Raw genomic sequence first — 18,376 nt, 5'->3', positions numbered from 1 at the left:
TTTCTCTTGTGCTGCAGCAAATAATTAAACTACTGCCACCTCACATATATCCTCCCCTACTTGCTGTTGTCTAAATAGGCTTTCGACTCTGCATATTGGTCTCTGGAGCCACGTTTACCGACCCACAGAACTGCAACTACACCCCCGGCTCTCTGCTCTTCTCTGATCAATATATGATTTTGTGTTTCAGCTGATGCATGCACCAAGCTTGGCTGTTTATCGGGAAGCACTATCCGTTCATATCGGGCCTCTGACTTGGCTTTCGACGTGTGAAGGAGCAGCTTCTTTCAGACCAGCAAAGGGGGCACACAGGGATCGAGGTGCCGAGAAGACAACAGCGCCTCGTCTCTGGTGTCAGACGCGAGGCCATTAATCATCAGTGATATTAAAAGAAACTTTCCATTGTGCCAGAAAATTAGAACAAAAAATGGAATCGATGCTCTATTTTTTTTCAGCCTGGAGTTATGCCCCATGAAAAGGATCAGATAATTAAAGTAGATTTGTTTTTATTAGATAGCAGTAGATTTTCTGTTCAGAGGTTTGATTCCAAGGATGGGGTGCCAAGAGCTGAAGCCTTATAGCTCTTGGATCATAAATTCAATTACTGTCTGGTGTGCCTTCTGCGTGGGGTCTGCATGAGGTTTCTCAGGGTGTTAGCTGGGTGTCTCTAAATTGTGTCTGTACTATTTAATGCACTGGAGTAACATCAATGTTACAGTCCTACTTTGCAACCTATATCACTGGCATAGGCCCTGGGTCATCATGGCTCTTACCAGGAACATGAGTCTTTCACATTTCTGACTAGATTTGAATCCTGCATCTTTAGGAAGGTCCTGCACATTGATGATCAATTTTTCCCCATCCTAATTTTAAATATTTTATGTTCCCTGTGTTATTTATTAAACACATCCATTTATTCCTTTCATCCTTTTATGAAACCCAACTACTGCTTTCACACCAAATCTCTAAAAACGCAGCAGTACAGCACATGCAAATTGTGGCAATGCTTTTATGAAGGCTATTTAGAAAGGCTTATTAGCTTAGTTACTGTCATTTTTACTTCTTTCAGAGGTGTTTTTCACTTGATCCCAGCTGTGATTCAAACACAAGGACATAATGGGCTATAATTGCCTGTTCTCAGGATCAAGCAAAGACAGGGAAGTACAGTCACCTGGGAGCAAAGTGGCTACTCACCACAGAGTTGGCACCAAAGCACTGAAGAGGGAGAAGCCTACAATGCTTGCCTGACCTAAATTCATTTTTCATCTGCTTTTTTTTTTAAGCAAATAGACAAAACCATTGACCTCAGTTTTTGCCATTATCAACCAAACACAAAGTCACGTCCGCTTGGAACCTTTATTACTGTCTGTGCCTAATTGGATCCTCTTTCTACCACATTCACCTGCCCAATTAGGCTGTTGATTGACACCTGTGACAGGCCAGGTCAGGAAGAGACTGTTTCAACCAGCCTACCACTAGAAGGCAGATTAGGCCTCTTATACTTGTAGACAGGCACACTTGAGGTGAGTTAGATAATAATTAGTTAACTGGTTAAGAGTAGGTATTGCACATTCTCACATGGGAGTAATCAAGTCTTTGGGATATAAAAGGCTTCATGGTGGTGTTTGAAGAGTAATTATTGTGTACTGGAAGAGATTTTGTCAGAATGAAGATGCTTTGTCATTATGCGTTTTAATGTGCTGAAGTTCTGAATGTCAACAGGAGGGGGTTTGTCACAATATCTTTCTAGCAGAATAAGACCTATGTTTTTGCTGTTCCTGAACCAGTCCCTATTTCATTTTTAAATATAATACAATGTATGCATTTCAGTTCCCAAGACATTACATGTACAGTATATTCATTCTCATCCCTTAACCATAATGAATTATCATTACATGCTCTAGTCTAGTACATGTCAAACTAAGAAATGGGAAAAGATTTTGGATAGATTTTGACATGGCTTGTCACTATTACACTGTAATTAGGTAAGTGCTGTCTTTAACAGCAGAACAGTGTCCATTCAAAGTTTTGTTAACCTCTGCTTCCATAGCAATTCCATCTCACAGCTAGTCTTATCTGCAGACCACTCTCTACTGCTGTGAAAACAAAAAGAAAGAAACAGAATTTTAAATACAAGGTGCTATGGAACGTGCCTAGAAAACCATCCAAATGCCATTCTCTGTGGAAAAATAGAAATCCCATTTAAAAGACATTAATCCTCAGCATTATACATCACGTTGAAGAAGAGTATTCCCTGGTTGCATTAAGAGGTATTGCTACAGTTCTATACCAAATGCCTTTGTGCTGCAACTTGGTAATACTGTCATTTGAGAATAATGACACTTAAAATAAATATAAATGAAACTTTTTCCTGTTTATCAGCACTACGGATATGATCATTATGAAACCTATCATGGATTCCAAATTATTAGATAGAATCCCTATACTTTTCTTCCTACAAAACACATCTACTGTATTTGTTACATTATATTTCAAGTTAATACCCCGTGTGATACAAAGACAACAGAGTGTTTTAGCATCACTGGAGGATGAGGGAGACTGGGGAGATGAGCTTTCAAGCAGAGAACTGAAAATAGTTCTTAACGAGGAAAGGACACTCAGCTCTGCTCCCCCATTTGATATCGGTACTGTAGAGGTTAGTTTTTTACACATTTAGAAAGCCTGTTGTATGACTCTTCAGCAGTGAAGTGTCTTTATTTAGGGTGACTAGGGCCCCTAAGGAATGAGGAATGATATTTGGATATCTTTGTTTTTGAAATGTGGCATTCTCCATCCATTTTCTAACTGCTTATTCCTGGTGAGGGTCACTGTGGTAACAGGCTGAGCAGGGCAGGGACTTTCCTTTCCCATGCAACAAACTCCAGTTCCTCTTGAGGGCCTCCTAGACACTCCCAGTCCAGCTGAGAGATATAATCCCTCCAGCGTTTCCCAGAGGGCCATGCCCAGTACAGCTCTAGCAGGAGGGGCCCAGGGAACATCCTCACCAGATGCCCAAACGACCTCAACTGGCTCCTCTTGATCCAGAGAAGCAGCATCTCTAATCCAAGGTCCTTGCTAGGCTGGGCAAGTTTATCTCTCTTTGTCTGCTTCTCCGAAGGGTTTTTGTAATAAAGTTATTTCAAGACTACGCTGACTTGTGCTGTTTCTCCTTGCAACCCAGCTGCTGCTCTGTCTGGAACTTCAGGTTTGCCTGTGAGTCAAATGCACACAGTCAAGCACTGGCAGCAGCAGGCAGGAGACAGCAAAGCAAAGCAAGCCCCTTCCTGAAGTAGAAGAGCCAGAGGTCTCTGTCCAGCTATCAATGCACAGAATCAAATGTGACCGATCGAAGACTGAAACCAACTGAAGTTTCAAGCAGAAGTCCTAAACATGCCAAATATTTATTAACTAAACAAAATACTGTAGATATGATCAGCACATGAACTAGGGGAGAGTTAACTGCTAACTGAATCTTTGTTGTATAAAACCAAAACAATGTTCAGCAGTTCACACTCCAAAAAGCAGACTAATTTCATAGAAGTGTTCAAAAAGACAACGTGAGTGGGCCTCTGAATTGGGCCACTTATGACACAGCTGGACAGCTGCATCATCATGATCATTGTTATTATTTACAACATACAGTTATTCAATTAATGATTTAATAAATCAATAAGTGCAAATTATTTTAGGATTACAAAAATGTCCCTTAAACGAGATAACTATTATTTTTCTGCAAGCATACAGATTTGACTATGCAGGTCTTAAAACAAGTATCTTTCACAGGTCATTCTTTTCACTGTAAATGCTAAGTTTTACGGGTCCATTTGTAAACATCCCAAGAAATGAGGCCCTGAGTTCTCTTGGCAAGATGGAACTTAAGGAGAACCAGGTGTTAATTGAAGGGTGCACCCATTAAATTAAATTGAAACGCAATAAAAGTCATCTACTAATGTTTCAGTTCAGCCTAATTGAACGCTGTCCCCTCAATTAAGCAGCCAGTCTTCACTATTTCTTCTTAATTGCAAGGTTTCTCTGGGTGTCTGCAATTAATTTTCTTGGCACTGATTCAGGAATGTGTAACAAACCTCTGTCAGAAAGAAAAGGCCTCTGGTAAAGCACAAATTGTGTTCGTTATTTTCCAGATATCTGAACATATAAGAATGGATTCCTTTCAAAATATGTCAAAACACTGGTATGGACTGGTATCATTGAACTTGTTAAGTATGCGAACTAGATTATAAATAAAACATTGGTTTATTTACAACAATGATATGGACTTTCCTATTAAGAAAGGTTCAGTGTGGGTTTCTCAATATACATGGACACTTGGGCTACATCCTTTTCATTTAAATCTCAGGTGCAGTGATGAATTCCATAAGGGCTCCTTCTTGTTTTGGGAAAACTGAAACAAACCATGGATTACACCTGGCTTGTATCATGAATTAAACAAAATATTTGGCAATTAATGATTTCCTTACATTTTATAGCATGTTTCCTCCCGAAGGATCCCACAGCACTTCACTTTTAGCAGGTGACTCAATTCATCCATCAATTAAGTGCAGCCCCCCACCTGGGCCACACACAGCAGTATTTCTGCACCAGCAGCCCCACTGCACAGCAGATCAGGTGGGGAAGCAAGAAATGCACTGGTTGAATTAAAGAGGAACATTGTGGTGAGACTGTGAAAGCTCATAGAAAAATGACTCCAGGATACCAAGAATACCGTACATCCAAGGACCTCAGTTTAACACGTCGTCACTTTACCCCACATTAGTTTGGGAATTGTGGTCCAGAAGGAATTGCACCACCTACTGGTTCACCAACATGAGTGCAACTGCCTGTTTTTCCTAAGAGGTCTCCCATTCTGGCATCATCAAGTTCTAATTAAGACAAAGGCAAACATGGCACAAGGCCTAAAGGTTCACAAAGGGGCTCCGTCTGATGTGCAAATTGCTCCCTTTTAATTTCCTAATAAATCTGCATGAAAAATGTTTGAGCATCTTAGGTAAAATCTAACTGGACCAATTTTCCATGTCATTAGAACTGAGCTTCCACGCACATGCAAACTTGTGTATACTGTACGCCTGTCTACTGCTTGTTAAGTTTGCCAAGACGGTTGTGCAAGTTCCAGGTCATTAGCTGTTCCTGCTGGCTACAGAAGCAACATGCTCAATGTATTGTGTATGCATTGCTCAATTTACAATGTCTCTTTTGGGAGCAGCAAAGTAAAAACAAAACAAAAAACAAAAACAAAGAAGACTGATTGAACTCACTGATTGAATTCATTCAGAAATGTTCATTATCAACAGACACTATGCTGTTTGAGACTGAACTGCAGCAAAGTCTATGATGGAATGAAAGTAAAGAAAGTGTAAACAATTCAATTCTATGAATATTTATAAGATTGTGTAGTGGTAGGACATCTAAAACAGTACTTCAATGTCCTGAAAGGCAAAGAGGTCAGAAAGTCTAGCTGTTGTGGAGAACTGTCATTTTCTTTGTTGAAATGTGAGAAAAATTGCCTCCAATCAACAGCAAAGGAAAAAAATGTGCTGGTATTATTAGCGATTAAGAGCAACATTACAGTCCCTGGATGGTGATGAAGTTCACCAGAACGAAGGAAAGAAAAGAAGAAAGAAGAAAAGGTAAATGCAAATAGTGTTTCTAATCCAGCTGTTTTGCAGTTTTAGTATAATTGAATATGTGTATCTGATTTACAGTACATGTATTTCCTCATGAATACACTCAAGTTCAATTTCTAGTCCTGCATTAATATATTTAATCAATCACTATTTGTAATAATCACTGAGGAACTGTCAAATACAACAGTGAAATTGCTTTTAAGAGGTGAGCGACCCACATCAGCATCACCACCTTCTGTATGCTACTGTATATGAAATACATGTTTGAGGTGGATCAGACTTTAATGTAGTCAGTGACTTCAACTCCTTAAACATCTTCTGAGGAAAGAGTCTCCCATCTAAATTGTGCATATTCAAGAGGCAGATTATTTAATCTAAATAGATCCTTATCTTCTTCCCCCCACCAAATCCCCAGCCCGATAGTCCCTGTACCTGCATAGGGGGTCATTTCTACAAGTCGTCCTCAGTTCCAGGCAGCTGGGTTTAACTTTGTCCTCGTAGGCACAGGAAGGGACAATGGTCTGCCTTCTCCTCTCAGCGCAGGCTGTGTCTCGGCAGGAGCAGAACAGCAGGCGATAGCTATACTCAGTCTGGACACGATCGAAGAACTGACGGAGGGCTTTGTGGCACTTCTTGCGGTTACAGGGCTCTGGGGACTGAAAGGGACTGACCCTGGTGCAGACAGAGATGTACATGGAGCGCAGTTTCTTGCAGGTGTCATTCAAGTTGCAGGCCTTGGCTGCATCCAAGCAAGGGTTGCAGGGCTTTCCTGTGTCTGAACAGTGGTTCCCCTTCATGACAGTGGAGTCCATTCCTGTTAATACAACAGCATCTGGTTAGCTACCTAGCAACCACTTTCACCTACATTTCAGGGTTCTGTCATGGTAAACTGTTACACTGTATTTTTCAGAAACAACATAAAAAAGAGTGAGGTGTTTGGGGAAAGAGAGACACATTTGTTCACATGTTGATCAATTTACAGAGTGTGCAGGTCTTTTTTGGTGTGACATAAATTTATCTAACAGATACTGCTACAGTTGGAGTGGGGCAGACATAAAATTTAAAAACAATTAGTTTAATTTGAGGTGTTTACTTAGCAGTAGGCGAGTTTACAGGCAGGTCTTGATGACTATATTCTGGCTAGTTAATTTGCACTTTGTTATAGAGAACTTGCTGTCCTAATTATTTTAGAATAATTCTGATTATCCATATTGTGTAATCCTTAGATTAAAGACATTCTCTCCTAGTTGGTGATACATCTTTAGAATAGGGAAATAGATGCCTATTGACTTTTTTCCATATTGTAGAAACGGAGATTTAGTCTTGGGATGTATTATTTTATTTAGGATGCAGGGTGCTTCTCTAGTTGGTCTCTCAAGGTATTTCAAAGCATTTCATGTTATGGGGTTAATTTTGGGTTTCTGGGTCTGTAGAATGTAGACATCTGAAATGCTTTGTTTTGAATGTTTAATGATGTGTTTTTATAGATCAGCTGCATTATTGTTTTGCTAATAAACATTTATCAAGCATTGACTGTGAAATTATTACTCTTCTGCCAGTGCTTTGCCACAGAATAAAAACCTCACATGCCTTACATTCAATAAAGTCTGTTGTCAAAAGGGATCCAGTTCAGGGATCTTATTAATAACTATTTAATCCATATGTAGCCCACAATAATTTACTTTAAATATTGTCATTGAAATATTTTTCCTGTAGAAACAGTTTGCAAATTGACAAAACAACATCTGACAAAACAACATCCCGAACCTTTATCCTGAGCTCTCCAGCCCAGTGAAAAATGTATTTGGGAGTCCTTTTCTCTCAGGTCTAAAATTTCATCAATGCTTTATTTTCCTTTGTACCATCAGGTTAATGAGGAATACACACATCCATGTAGCATGTAGGAATTAACAAACTTGAAAAAAGCATATTATCATCCCATCATTGGATAATGTGTATCTACAGCAGGGACCTAAACCCACAACCCACCACCTACAGTATGAGACATACATGTACATATAGACTACTAAGAAGTCTACAAGTCTAGACTACAAGTCTTTTTAGAGAAACGAGATAATTGACCAGTTTGCCAGGAGATCATTACTTCATCACAATTTGTGTACCAGTTTTAAATTTGTTTTAGGGTAGTTTCCCTTTACAAGAGCTCTGTGGCTACAGTACATGATGCTTAGTTCTGTCAGATGCATGAAGCCCACCACATTGTCAGCCATCTTCTTAATATGAACATTAAACTATAAAACTAAAATTTAACAAAACACAATGGCATAAACACATAGCATTATTAGAGTAGAAGCTCATTCAAATTAGGTTTTGAAAGCCTCATTAGTCACATTTATGAAAACAGCCAGCATTTCAGTAAAATTACCTTAGTCAGTGAATGCAAACATCTTACACAATGATTGTTATTGTACATCATTGTGTGTATTCAAATTAGCATTTAATTAAAGATTCAAGAAAATCATCATTAATTACCAATCTATTTGCAGAGTTGGATAACTATTGTTAATGAAGTCATCAACTAGGCACACAATTTTAGATGTAAAATAATTATATTTTTTCAAAGCAATAAAAAAGTAAAACAGTTTAATCTAAATGATGGTAAATTAGTATCAAATTTCTAAACAAAAGTGTAATAATATGGAGATAGATATGACAATCACAATATACAGTAGCTGTTTGTCTATTGGCTGGCATTTACTGTACTGTATGTGTCCCTAAAAAAACACATGCAAAATTAATTCGCTAAGTTCAATATTCAAATGCAAATGCTTTTGGTTCCTTAATATTAGTTTTTAAAATGGATGGATGAACATGAAACTACAATCAATTACATCTCTCATAATAAGTAATTGGGATACTGCCTGTGCTTTATGAGATGCAGTTTCCACTGCAAATGAGGAACTATTTGGAGATTGAAAGCAGCAAGGAAGATAAATGTTTGGATAACATTTGTTTTTTTTAAATAAAAAAGCTATTTAATATGCTTGCGACTTCAAAAACGAACATTTCATAAGCCACCTATAACGCTATAAAGCAGTTCTGCTCTATTGAGAATGTGTAATCTAATTTCCATTAGAATAGTTTCTGAATTTGGTAAGGTGCATTTGAGACATTTGCATTTCAGTTGGAATGTATATCAGATACAGAACACTGTAGCTGCTTTTGTGCTAAAGATTTAGAGGTGCGAGAAGAGCACATTTAATAAGAACAGCTGATATCACATTCCTTCGTCAAAGAAGCAGCTGGAAGCCAGTGAGTGTTTCACAGGAGAAGTTTAATTCAAACACAGTCATGCGAGGTCAAAAGAAGTCAAAGGTGCCAATGTTATCTCCGAGTTGGGCTCGGGCTTACGTAATACACAGACAGGCTCTAGAGATCATGGCTAATCAAATCTTGGAAGTGATGTTATTACTCTGAAGCAACAAAATGGTAGATTTTCCATGGATGGTACAGTCACAGTAAATTACATCGGAAAGATTGTTAGCAGTTTCAAAGGGTCTTTACGAACACTGATGCTAGTAAGATCACACACACCAATACAGTACCTCTATAGTCCCTTTCCTAAAGTGGCTATTATTGCTATTACTTTACTGCTACTCCTACAGCTCCTACCTGCTCAATGAAATGATTCATCCTGATATCTTTGTGAATTTAGTAATACGTTTGTTTTATTGTGGATTATAGACGTTCAGTCAACTCGGTCTAAAAAAAAAGGATCAGCCAATTAAGAACTATAAACCCAGTGCTTCATAGTGAGTAGCTGTTTACCTGAGGCTGGGTGTGACTCAGCACTTAGTAAGAGGTTTGAAGTTTGGAATTAGTAGGTGGATCCAAGTTTTTTTTTTAATTTCAGTCTGCAAAGGCAGTACTGATAAGAGGAAATTAGACTGATGGGTTCTTTTCTTGCAAAAGAAATATGATTAAATATAATTGTTATTTTAAATCACAGCCATGGGGAATGTTAAAACATTGAACATTTCATCCTCATCCTTTCATTCCCAGCATCGCTCTTGAAGTTTGAGTGCCAAGTATCTTATTTTTCTTCCGAAAGTAATGAGCAAAATCAAATTAGTGCAACGAGACCATGAAACGTAAAGGCGTAACACACTTGATATTCTAACAATTAGCATTAACTCGCCTGATACAAGGAAATGACAGACGTAGCCATAAGTCCAAGGCTGAAAACCCTGCAAAATACAGGAATGCCAAAGCACAGATGCAGACTTCTTCTGTAATGGTGTGTGAACTTTGTTTGATCAGGTCAGTTCGAATATGCAATGTTTCAGAGCATCGTTGATAGAGAATGAAGTGAATGAGCAACACATGCAATGCAGGCTATGGAACACAAGGCAGCACACAGGTGGCTGCAGAAAACAAGACAGCATGGATTGGTGGAGACTGGAATTCTGTGGTGAGCTGTGGAAGATACCGTGCTGACCCGGAAAGAGTAGAGTGAGATCATCTGTACTGACAGGGAAGTTGAATAGGAACTGGCAGTGAGTCCCCACTTGCTGATGTTTGCCGGTAAGCAGGTGGAATGGCTGCCTGACAGAAGCATAGAGAGTAGTAAGAATACTCATGAGACACACATGAGGCTAATAGGGGAATTGAGTTCAGTGAACTGAATGTGAGGGCCCTGAGTCAGTCCGTTTGCTGAACTAAATGATCAAGGACATGTTCCCTGCAGAAACCCTCAAGAGAAGAAACAATAACAGCTAAAGGGCTGGTCCTAAGGACAGACAGGAGTCTGGTGTGCTGGAGAGGCCACTGCTAGCTCCTTTCTGGGAAGTAGGATGGGGAAAGTCAAATACAGTACCACAATAGTATTTGACTATAGCGGAGGGGGGGGGGTTAGGATGGGTAGGGGACTCATAGGGATATCAGCCAGGACTGCATGGGCACTAGGGTCAAGGATTGAGGACATGGAACCTGAGCTCAGTTCAGTCTGATGCTTCTGCATTCTCCCAGGTAGAGGAGTGGGTATTTGCAACTGGAGGAGTTTCTATGTAGACAGCAAACAGGAAAGTTGAAGCAGGCGGAAGATGAAACAACCAAGTAGGCTGGGGCCATTGGTGTGGTGGATTGGATGCTGAAAAGAGGAGACTGAGGGGTGACTGTGGTTATTCCAGAGTAGACTCTTTATTGAGATTGGTTGTCAGCAAAACCCTTTTTCAGAAAGGTTTTGTGACACAACATATAAATGCCAACTGGATTTGCTCAATTGAAGCCAATTCAAAATGATGCACTGCATATTTACACTGGAATTTAAAATTCTATAGCAGCACTCCTGGCAGTTTGTCTGAAAAGATTTCATAAGAGTGACTCTGCTTAAAATAGTCCTGGGTTGATTTTTCAGGGAGGCTGAAGAATTTAAACCTGCTTTATAGCAGAATATTCTCTCTGATTATGGATGATACTGTATGCCTTAATCTTAAACCACGCTAACATTGTACCAATATATCAAAACAAGTAGAAACGTACACAAGCTGTAACATTACCACCAGTAGCAAAAAAATAAAATAAAAGGAAGCTGGTTTATTTCTAATGGTTCATTTTCCTCAAGTTTCAAAATTATTCATCAGTTTCCAAAGTTTGTAACTATGAAACAGACCAGATAATGAGCACTGGTATTATTCATCTTATAATCATGAAATCGCTTCATGAAACATCAAACAGCGAAACCCTGAGGGTGTTTTTTTCTTGTTTTTGTGACATTTAGACTGGGTTTTTAATCAAAAGCTGGGTGTTTTAAAGAAAGGTTTCGAACTTGGCTGGCTCCATGGAGGAGGTGCTGACTGGCCTTCAGAGGAGCAGTGGAGATGCCAGCCTGCTTTGCTGGTTCTCTCCCTACAGCAAAGATTTTACTTTGTTATTGTGGAACACTGCAATGCTAATATGCATTTATACAGGACAAAGAGGCCTTTAGTGGTGTGCCTTGGCAGTCTGGCTATCCCTCACATGTTCTGTCAGGGTCTGCTCATGCTGGGGTCTCTGGGGCTTCCTCTTCTCTCTGCCTCTGGGGCTTGTTATGGAAGCATGCAGTGGGGAGACACTGCAACCATTATCTATTGTTTTGCTAAGGATGGTATAAGAGTTACCCTTAAGATGTGTACAAGGAATGTTTAGTCTTTCTGATTTAAACTTGAATTACAGTAGCAGTGCTTGCTAAGGTGCAGCTCATTCAGGCTGTGTGGGTACACTTGTTGATACTAGGGTTTGGTATCCTTCCGTAGATAAAAACTGATACACTGCGAAGTATTAAAGAAAAGCAGTACTGACAGCTCTGTTCATTTAAATTGAGTGAATGGCTGCCTGTCCTTATACCTTATATCACCTTATATCCAAAAGCAGCAGATAGAGTTCTTTTAAAATATGCCTTTCTGTTATGACCTTGTTTTCTTTCTGTAACAGAAGGTCTATAGAGGGATGTCACCCAGCCAATACCTTTCCTGGTCTTTCAGAGCGTTTCTTACTTTTGAACAAGGTGTAATTGATGTTGCAACCCCTTGTTCTTTGAGAAACAATCATAATTGGATTTACTGTAACTCGAAAGAAACAGACTGAACATGAAAATTAATTCAATTATTTTAACTCCCCAATAAAGTAAGGTCAGATTTCAAGCGGAGATTGCAAACACTTTTATTCTCTGGAAATACATATATTTAAAAGAAAGTGTCTGAATGTGCCATTTATATACCTATTAAGAGATACAGTATATAAACTATAATAATTCTGTATGCTACTCTATAGTCACGTATGGCAAAATTAAAAGCTCTCAAAACATGATTTTTAATTAATGTGCCATGTTTTTTATCTGGCAAATGGAAAATATTGTAGAATTGAAAGCTACAGAAAAAAATGGCTCATTGGTAGTAAAGGTGCTTTCTCCACAGGTTAGGATCCGTGGTTATTGGTTCAAGCCTGAATTGTATCACTAGCTGACTGTGACTAGGATTTTCCATTCAGTGCTCATCCACCAGCAGGGGGTAGTGCTGCCTGTGATGTGCTAACAGGGGAGTGTCTGGAAGGTGGGTGTGCCAGAGGAGTTTGACTATCAATTAGCTATTCCAAAAATCGGGGGGGGGGGGGTCGAATAAAACATTTGGAAGATTTATTGATACATATATTGACACAAATATGAATCAACGGCAGAAGAAACTTTGTAGTACACCAAAGGGAAAACTATGAAATTGTAGTGAATGAGGATTACATCTGCTTTTTCAATAGTTCTGTCAAATTCTTCTAATGATGAAATTGGCCTACAAATGTAAAGGGACAGCATACTTAAAACTTTTACTTTAACTCGCTTGACTCAAGAAATGACAGTGTTGGCTGAAGATCAGCACCGCCATAACCCCCCCCCTCACATGCAAGGAATGAACTATGGATGCAGCTGCAAGGGTGAAGTTGGGGTTGAGGAAGGGGGCTGGATAATTTGCCAGCAGAGTTGTGTGCAGCCAGCGAGCATTCATACATAGGAGAGATTAAGACAGTAGAATTTGGCCTCCTCCTGAATTTCTGTTAAGTAACACCGTTAAATGAGGTGTTAAATATGCAGTTAAGCACGTACACAAACCCTCACATGCCAGTTTAAGAACCAGAGGAGACCTCCAAGGCTGTGCGTTTGATTTTAAAACATATTTTGTGTATTTGATAATGCCTTGTCAAAGAGAGAAATCTTAAAAATAAATAAACAGGGCTTTATGAATAATTCACTTTTCAGGAAGTAAACAGTACATTCCCAGGCAGGAGTCTTTAAAACTAAATTGTGTTTAATTTCGGAAAATAATCATATTCATAATAAATGTTTTCTCACAAAATGTATGTGCTTCTGCAAACAAAAGATTAGCATAAAGTGCTGTAGGACTCCAATGAATTTGTTCATTTTTGTATAGAGTTCGGAATGTAGCTTAAAGCTAGAAAATGACTTGTCTAATATCACAATGTCTAGCAAAACAGCATTCTGTTCAGTAAGAGCTCATTAAAGTGATAAGCACAGAGCAGATGTATGGAATAAAATGAAATATGAAAAATGTTAACCTTTCTCCTTATGCAGATGTCAATATTAAGTAAGAAATAAGAGACAGCTACACGGAAAGATAATCACAGCCTGGAAGATTAATTTATCACTGTCATTTAACTGAATTGATCTATTCCTGTCTAATCTCTGAAAAATGATGTATATTTCAAACAGATTTAAGGGCTTCTTTTATCTTTTAAAACAAGAGTCTGTCAGAAATAATTTGAATTGTAACACAGTCTCGCTGGAGAACACTGGTTCCTATATTTACTGTACATACATGCTTAAATACACAAGTAATGTATAATAGATAGTTGCTTTAAACTATTCTTGAGGTTTATGGATGAAATGATAAAAATTAAAACTCCCTATAACAGAGCAGAATAGTTGGATTGAAATTGATGTTGCCAGAGTGGATAAAAATACAGGCCACACTGTAATGTTTTGAGACAACTTTTAACTTCTAGTAATCAGTTACTTCCATTCACTCCACTCAATTACTGTGTTTTCTATTGAAGACCCAATTTAAGAGATTCTGTGTAATTATTCCTGTTGCTTCAATAGCTATTATAATTTGGTTTAGTTTAAATAGTTAGGTGTCTGTCATCGATTATTTTATTGTACTCTCTTCTGTTTTTTCCCCCACGTAAAACAACTGTAACGTAAGGCAGCACTGAAGATAGTGGGTACCCCTTGGTCTTTTCTGCTGCTTTAGGCATTTGAGTTTATTTTGAAGTCGGCTTATAAGATTTATACTTTAACTCTCCAGATTTATTTAGCATGAGTTCCCTATAAAATGAATTAGGAAAAGAAAAACTGAAACAATCTCTTTCTTCTGTCTCCTTCTCTTCCTCCTGCTAGCAGGGTATCTGATCTTCAGGCACTGAGTGTGTTTTAACACCCATCTTGGTTGCAGCAGCAGGTAAAAATATCAGTTTATTACATCCAACGGGTGTTATCAGGTTTTAGATTAGAATAACACATGGTCCCGGCTCAGCAGAATGATCTGCCTTACGCTTTTCAAAGGAATGAGACGTAGAGATAGCAGAGAAAGGGGGTGACAAAGCGATGGCTCTGCATGGGTTAGGAACCTTTACTTAAAACCAAAAATCCATGCGTCAAAGGAGAGCAAGATGTAGCAGAAAGCTGGGAAGTTACCTAAGAAGCAGGACTGATTTGTCAGACAGTGATGCCTGTGGTTAAGTAAACGGTAGACCTGCTCTGCTCCTCTGAGAGATTCTAGAGGCAGCTTTGTGCTGGGTGATAAATTAGACTCCAGAAAATTAAAGTCTCTTGGATCAGTTTTGGTCATCTGCAGCTGTTAATGTGGGGCATCTTAGGTAGAGGGTGGCAAGATGATAATAATTCTAAATGGTGCTTAAAACAAAAGTTCAGGAGAAGAAACCTTAATCTATCCCACTTCCGCCTACATAATATAACTCTGTGGCACATTTCATACTGACATCCCTTCCTTCACCTCATCTTCATCCTTGTTGCAGCTCCCCTGGCTCATTCCTCATTACAAAAGCGAGGATTTTGACTGCTTCAACCTTTTGGACACATCGTTGTTCTTCTTAGCCAGATGAGTTACCCCAAAACAGCCATGCCTCCTCTCTGCCACAATTGGGTTTTGACCGGGCAGTTGAATAATAATAAACATTTTCACAGAGAGAAATAATCCATTCCCATTTGGCAAAAAGAAAGATCCACTTTGTGCTCTCAAGATTGCAGGAAGGCCTTAGAACTCACTAAAACCCACAGCAGGAAATCTCAGATGAGCACAGATTCTGTCTGCAGGTGAACGTAAAAGGCAGGTGAAACCTAAGGTGTTAGCTGTAAAAAAATAAGAGAAGCACAGAAAAAAAGAGCTAATTCCTTTTTATTTTCTTAGGTATGAGACAATTTTTCCCACTGAGGCATTTATGACCTTTCCTCTGCTTGCTATATTTTTCCCCTTATTATTTTTATTTAAGAACAAAAAACAACAAGGAAATGGAGGTTCTTAAAGGGAGTGAAATGCTGATTTTTTTTCATATAATCATATCTGTATCATACATAAATAGATTGCAAAGAAGCAGAATATAATTGTTATAGCGTGGTGCAAAGCAATAATTGAAAGTAATAAAATTCTACTAAATCGACTGAAATGGCACTGTTGGTTTTTTCAATTCAGTATAAAACATGCCATTTTGACTGCATGCAGAGATTTTTATTGGTGATTAAGGCAAGATAACTTCTTAACACAGAGATCTTCTTAACTGCAGTTAGGTTTTAAACAGCTACTGTACCAACTCATGATCTTTTAAAGCTTTTAGCAATTAAAGCAACAGGTAATCTGTGTTCCACAGGAGATCCATTTTAGTCCATATCATGATCTTGCTTTTTTGGCTGTAATGTACTGTAAACAGCAAATTAATAAATGAAAAATAATTTGGGGTTGACCTTAATATGACATAATGCCATCTGATTTTTTAAGCTTTTCTATTCCCTATTTATGAATAAAAAGATAAAGAAAGAAATGAATAAACACATGGTTCAATTAATTGATTCCTGAGGCAATAAAGCTTAACACAGAAAGCAAATTTGTTTACTTCTGTCTGACATGCAAAGGTCTAACTTTCTCAAATGCAGGCCCTCTCGGGCTTCCTCAAATTGTTCCCAAGTTTTATATCTGTAATGGAAAGAAGATGGAAATTTAAACACCAGCCACCTTAAAGGGTCAAGGTCGTTTTAATGGAGAAGAATCATTTCCATCTCAACGTGTGAGACACATGCTTCCATTCTAGCAGTACAAACTTGTCTAAAACCAGCTGTAGCAAGAGAGACACTGTTCAAAATGAAACTGATCCTTTAACACCTAAGAACATTATGAATTGTCTGGGCTGAAACAGCCACTGTCTAATTTTACAGCAAGATACACACAGAATGACAAAGAATGTTTTGGTGGAGTTTTACTTATGCTTTCATGATAAAAATACATTTGTGAGCAGTCATGTGAAACACTAAGAGATTATGGATCACATATTTCATTTTTCAAATATTTCATATTTTAAAGGAATCAGGCTGAATTTTTCAAAAAAACTATATACTGTACAATAATTTCTCTTTTTTCACTCAGAAGCAATTTCTCCTTGATTAAGTATTTTCCTTTCCTGTTAAGAATAAACTGCATCATTGAAAACTCTGAACATCACTGAATATATTACCACTTGAAAGCTCTACAATAAGAAAACAGTACAGTATATACGGACAGTATAATAACAAAAACTCATTTAATAACTAATTTTTCACCATTCACTATACAGTACAGTAACTATTTCTACATATAGAAAAAACATTCAAATGTTTGGGCACAATACAGTACACAGAAAAGTATATTTTCACCAAACCAAATCTAAATGCAATTATATTCTTTAATAAACTACTTATTGATGTATTAAAAAATAAACCAAAACTACAAGTCCTGCTGTTTTAAGGTGTCTGCTTCTGTCTAGGCACACATTAATATTTGTGCACTTTTCACTGTGTCAGTGTTTCATTCTGCCTGACAGCTATAAACAGTTTCTGCCAAGTGTTTTCATGGTCATGAACTGTAAAGCACTGCATGTTATAAATTATGTTAAAGCACCAATTCACAATTTTACTGGCGTGTAATAATAAGGAGGTCAAGGAACGTCTTTTTCCCTGGACAAGGATGACATTCGTCATGCAGTTTTTGGCAGTAAAAATAACTAGCTTTTTAAACGTACCAAAAGAAGCTGCCTATTAGGAACAAGTGGGATGTTTTTCAGAGCTGTGCTACATACAGTATATGGCCATCTTATAACTAACCCTACAAAAGAAAAGTAAGCCTTAAGGGCATTAAACATGTGTTACCTGGATTATGAAAAATGTGTGCACTGCAGACTAAATATGCTCTGGGGAAAAAATTCTGAAAATAATAATCCGCATCATATAGCCTGCGGAGCTACAGAAGGCATATTTTTTATTATTATTATTTGAAGAGGAAGATAAAGTTTTCTCCTTTGTAAGATGGAGATCTTTTTTTAATTTACCTAATAGCTAGATTTTCTGTAATTCTCATTTTTTTCTCAGATTAAATAATTAGAATTTCCTAGTGACAACTCACCGGGGACAGCAGAGAGACAGTTTAAAAACTGGGGCAATGTCTTGTTTAGCAGGACAGCATTAAACATTTACTCTCCCCTCATTCCCTCCTGAGCAGTTCAAGAATTCCTGAGAATTACAGAAGGGACTAAATTAAGACCCCATTGTAAGCCACTTCAAAGGACTTAATGATATTTTTTAGTCATCATTGCTTTGTTTCAAAATTATTCTCATCATCGCAAAGAACTGAGAGAGGTGAAGAACTGTGCATGCCTTTCTCTGAAAGGTCCAGTATTGATCCATCTGTCTGGTTTTACATGGTAATCTCCAGTGCCTGCAGCCAAGCTGGCTTCAAATGGAGGGAAACCGTGGCTGTCTCTAAACACTGCAAGTTCACAGGTTCTCTGCAAGTGTCAGGTGTGACTCCTGTCTGGAACCACCTGGCTCTGCAAGGTTGTGTGTTTCTACTTGTGGGAACACGGTCACAGCTGTCTAAGAACAAAACTCGGACCTGAATCAGTAACGTCTATATTACAAGGCTCAACCACCACTCCAAACCTGAATGAGCCCATGGAGGAATCAAGGT

The 18,376-nt window shown here is 38.3% G+C and overlaps 1 protein-coding gene across 1 annotated transcript in view; it reads right to left on the bottom strand.

The window, feature by feature from the left end:
- Positions 1 to 18,376, bottom strand: part of gfra2b (GDNF family receptor alpha 2b) — a 107,852-nt gene that overhangs the window by 32,740 nt on the left and 56,736 nt on the right. Inside the window, exon 5 of the mRNA XM_088907536.1 lies at positions 6,075 to 6,456. Within this exon, the coding sequence (XP_088763662.1) occupies positions 6,075 to 6,456 (382 nt within the window). The remainder of the gene's footprint in view (positions 1 to 6,074; positions 6,457 to 18,376) is intronic.

This window comes from Atractosteus spatula, chromosome 2 (genome assembly GCF_055471065.1).
Source record: "Atractosteus spatula isolate fAtrSpa1 chromosome 2, fAtrSpa1.hap1, whole genome shotgun sequence".
NCBI lineage: Eukaryota > Metazoa > Chordata > Actinopteri > Semionotiformes > Lepisosteidae > Atractosteus > Atractosteus spatula.
This window is presented reverse-complemented; position numbering and strand designations above follow the sequence as displayed.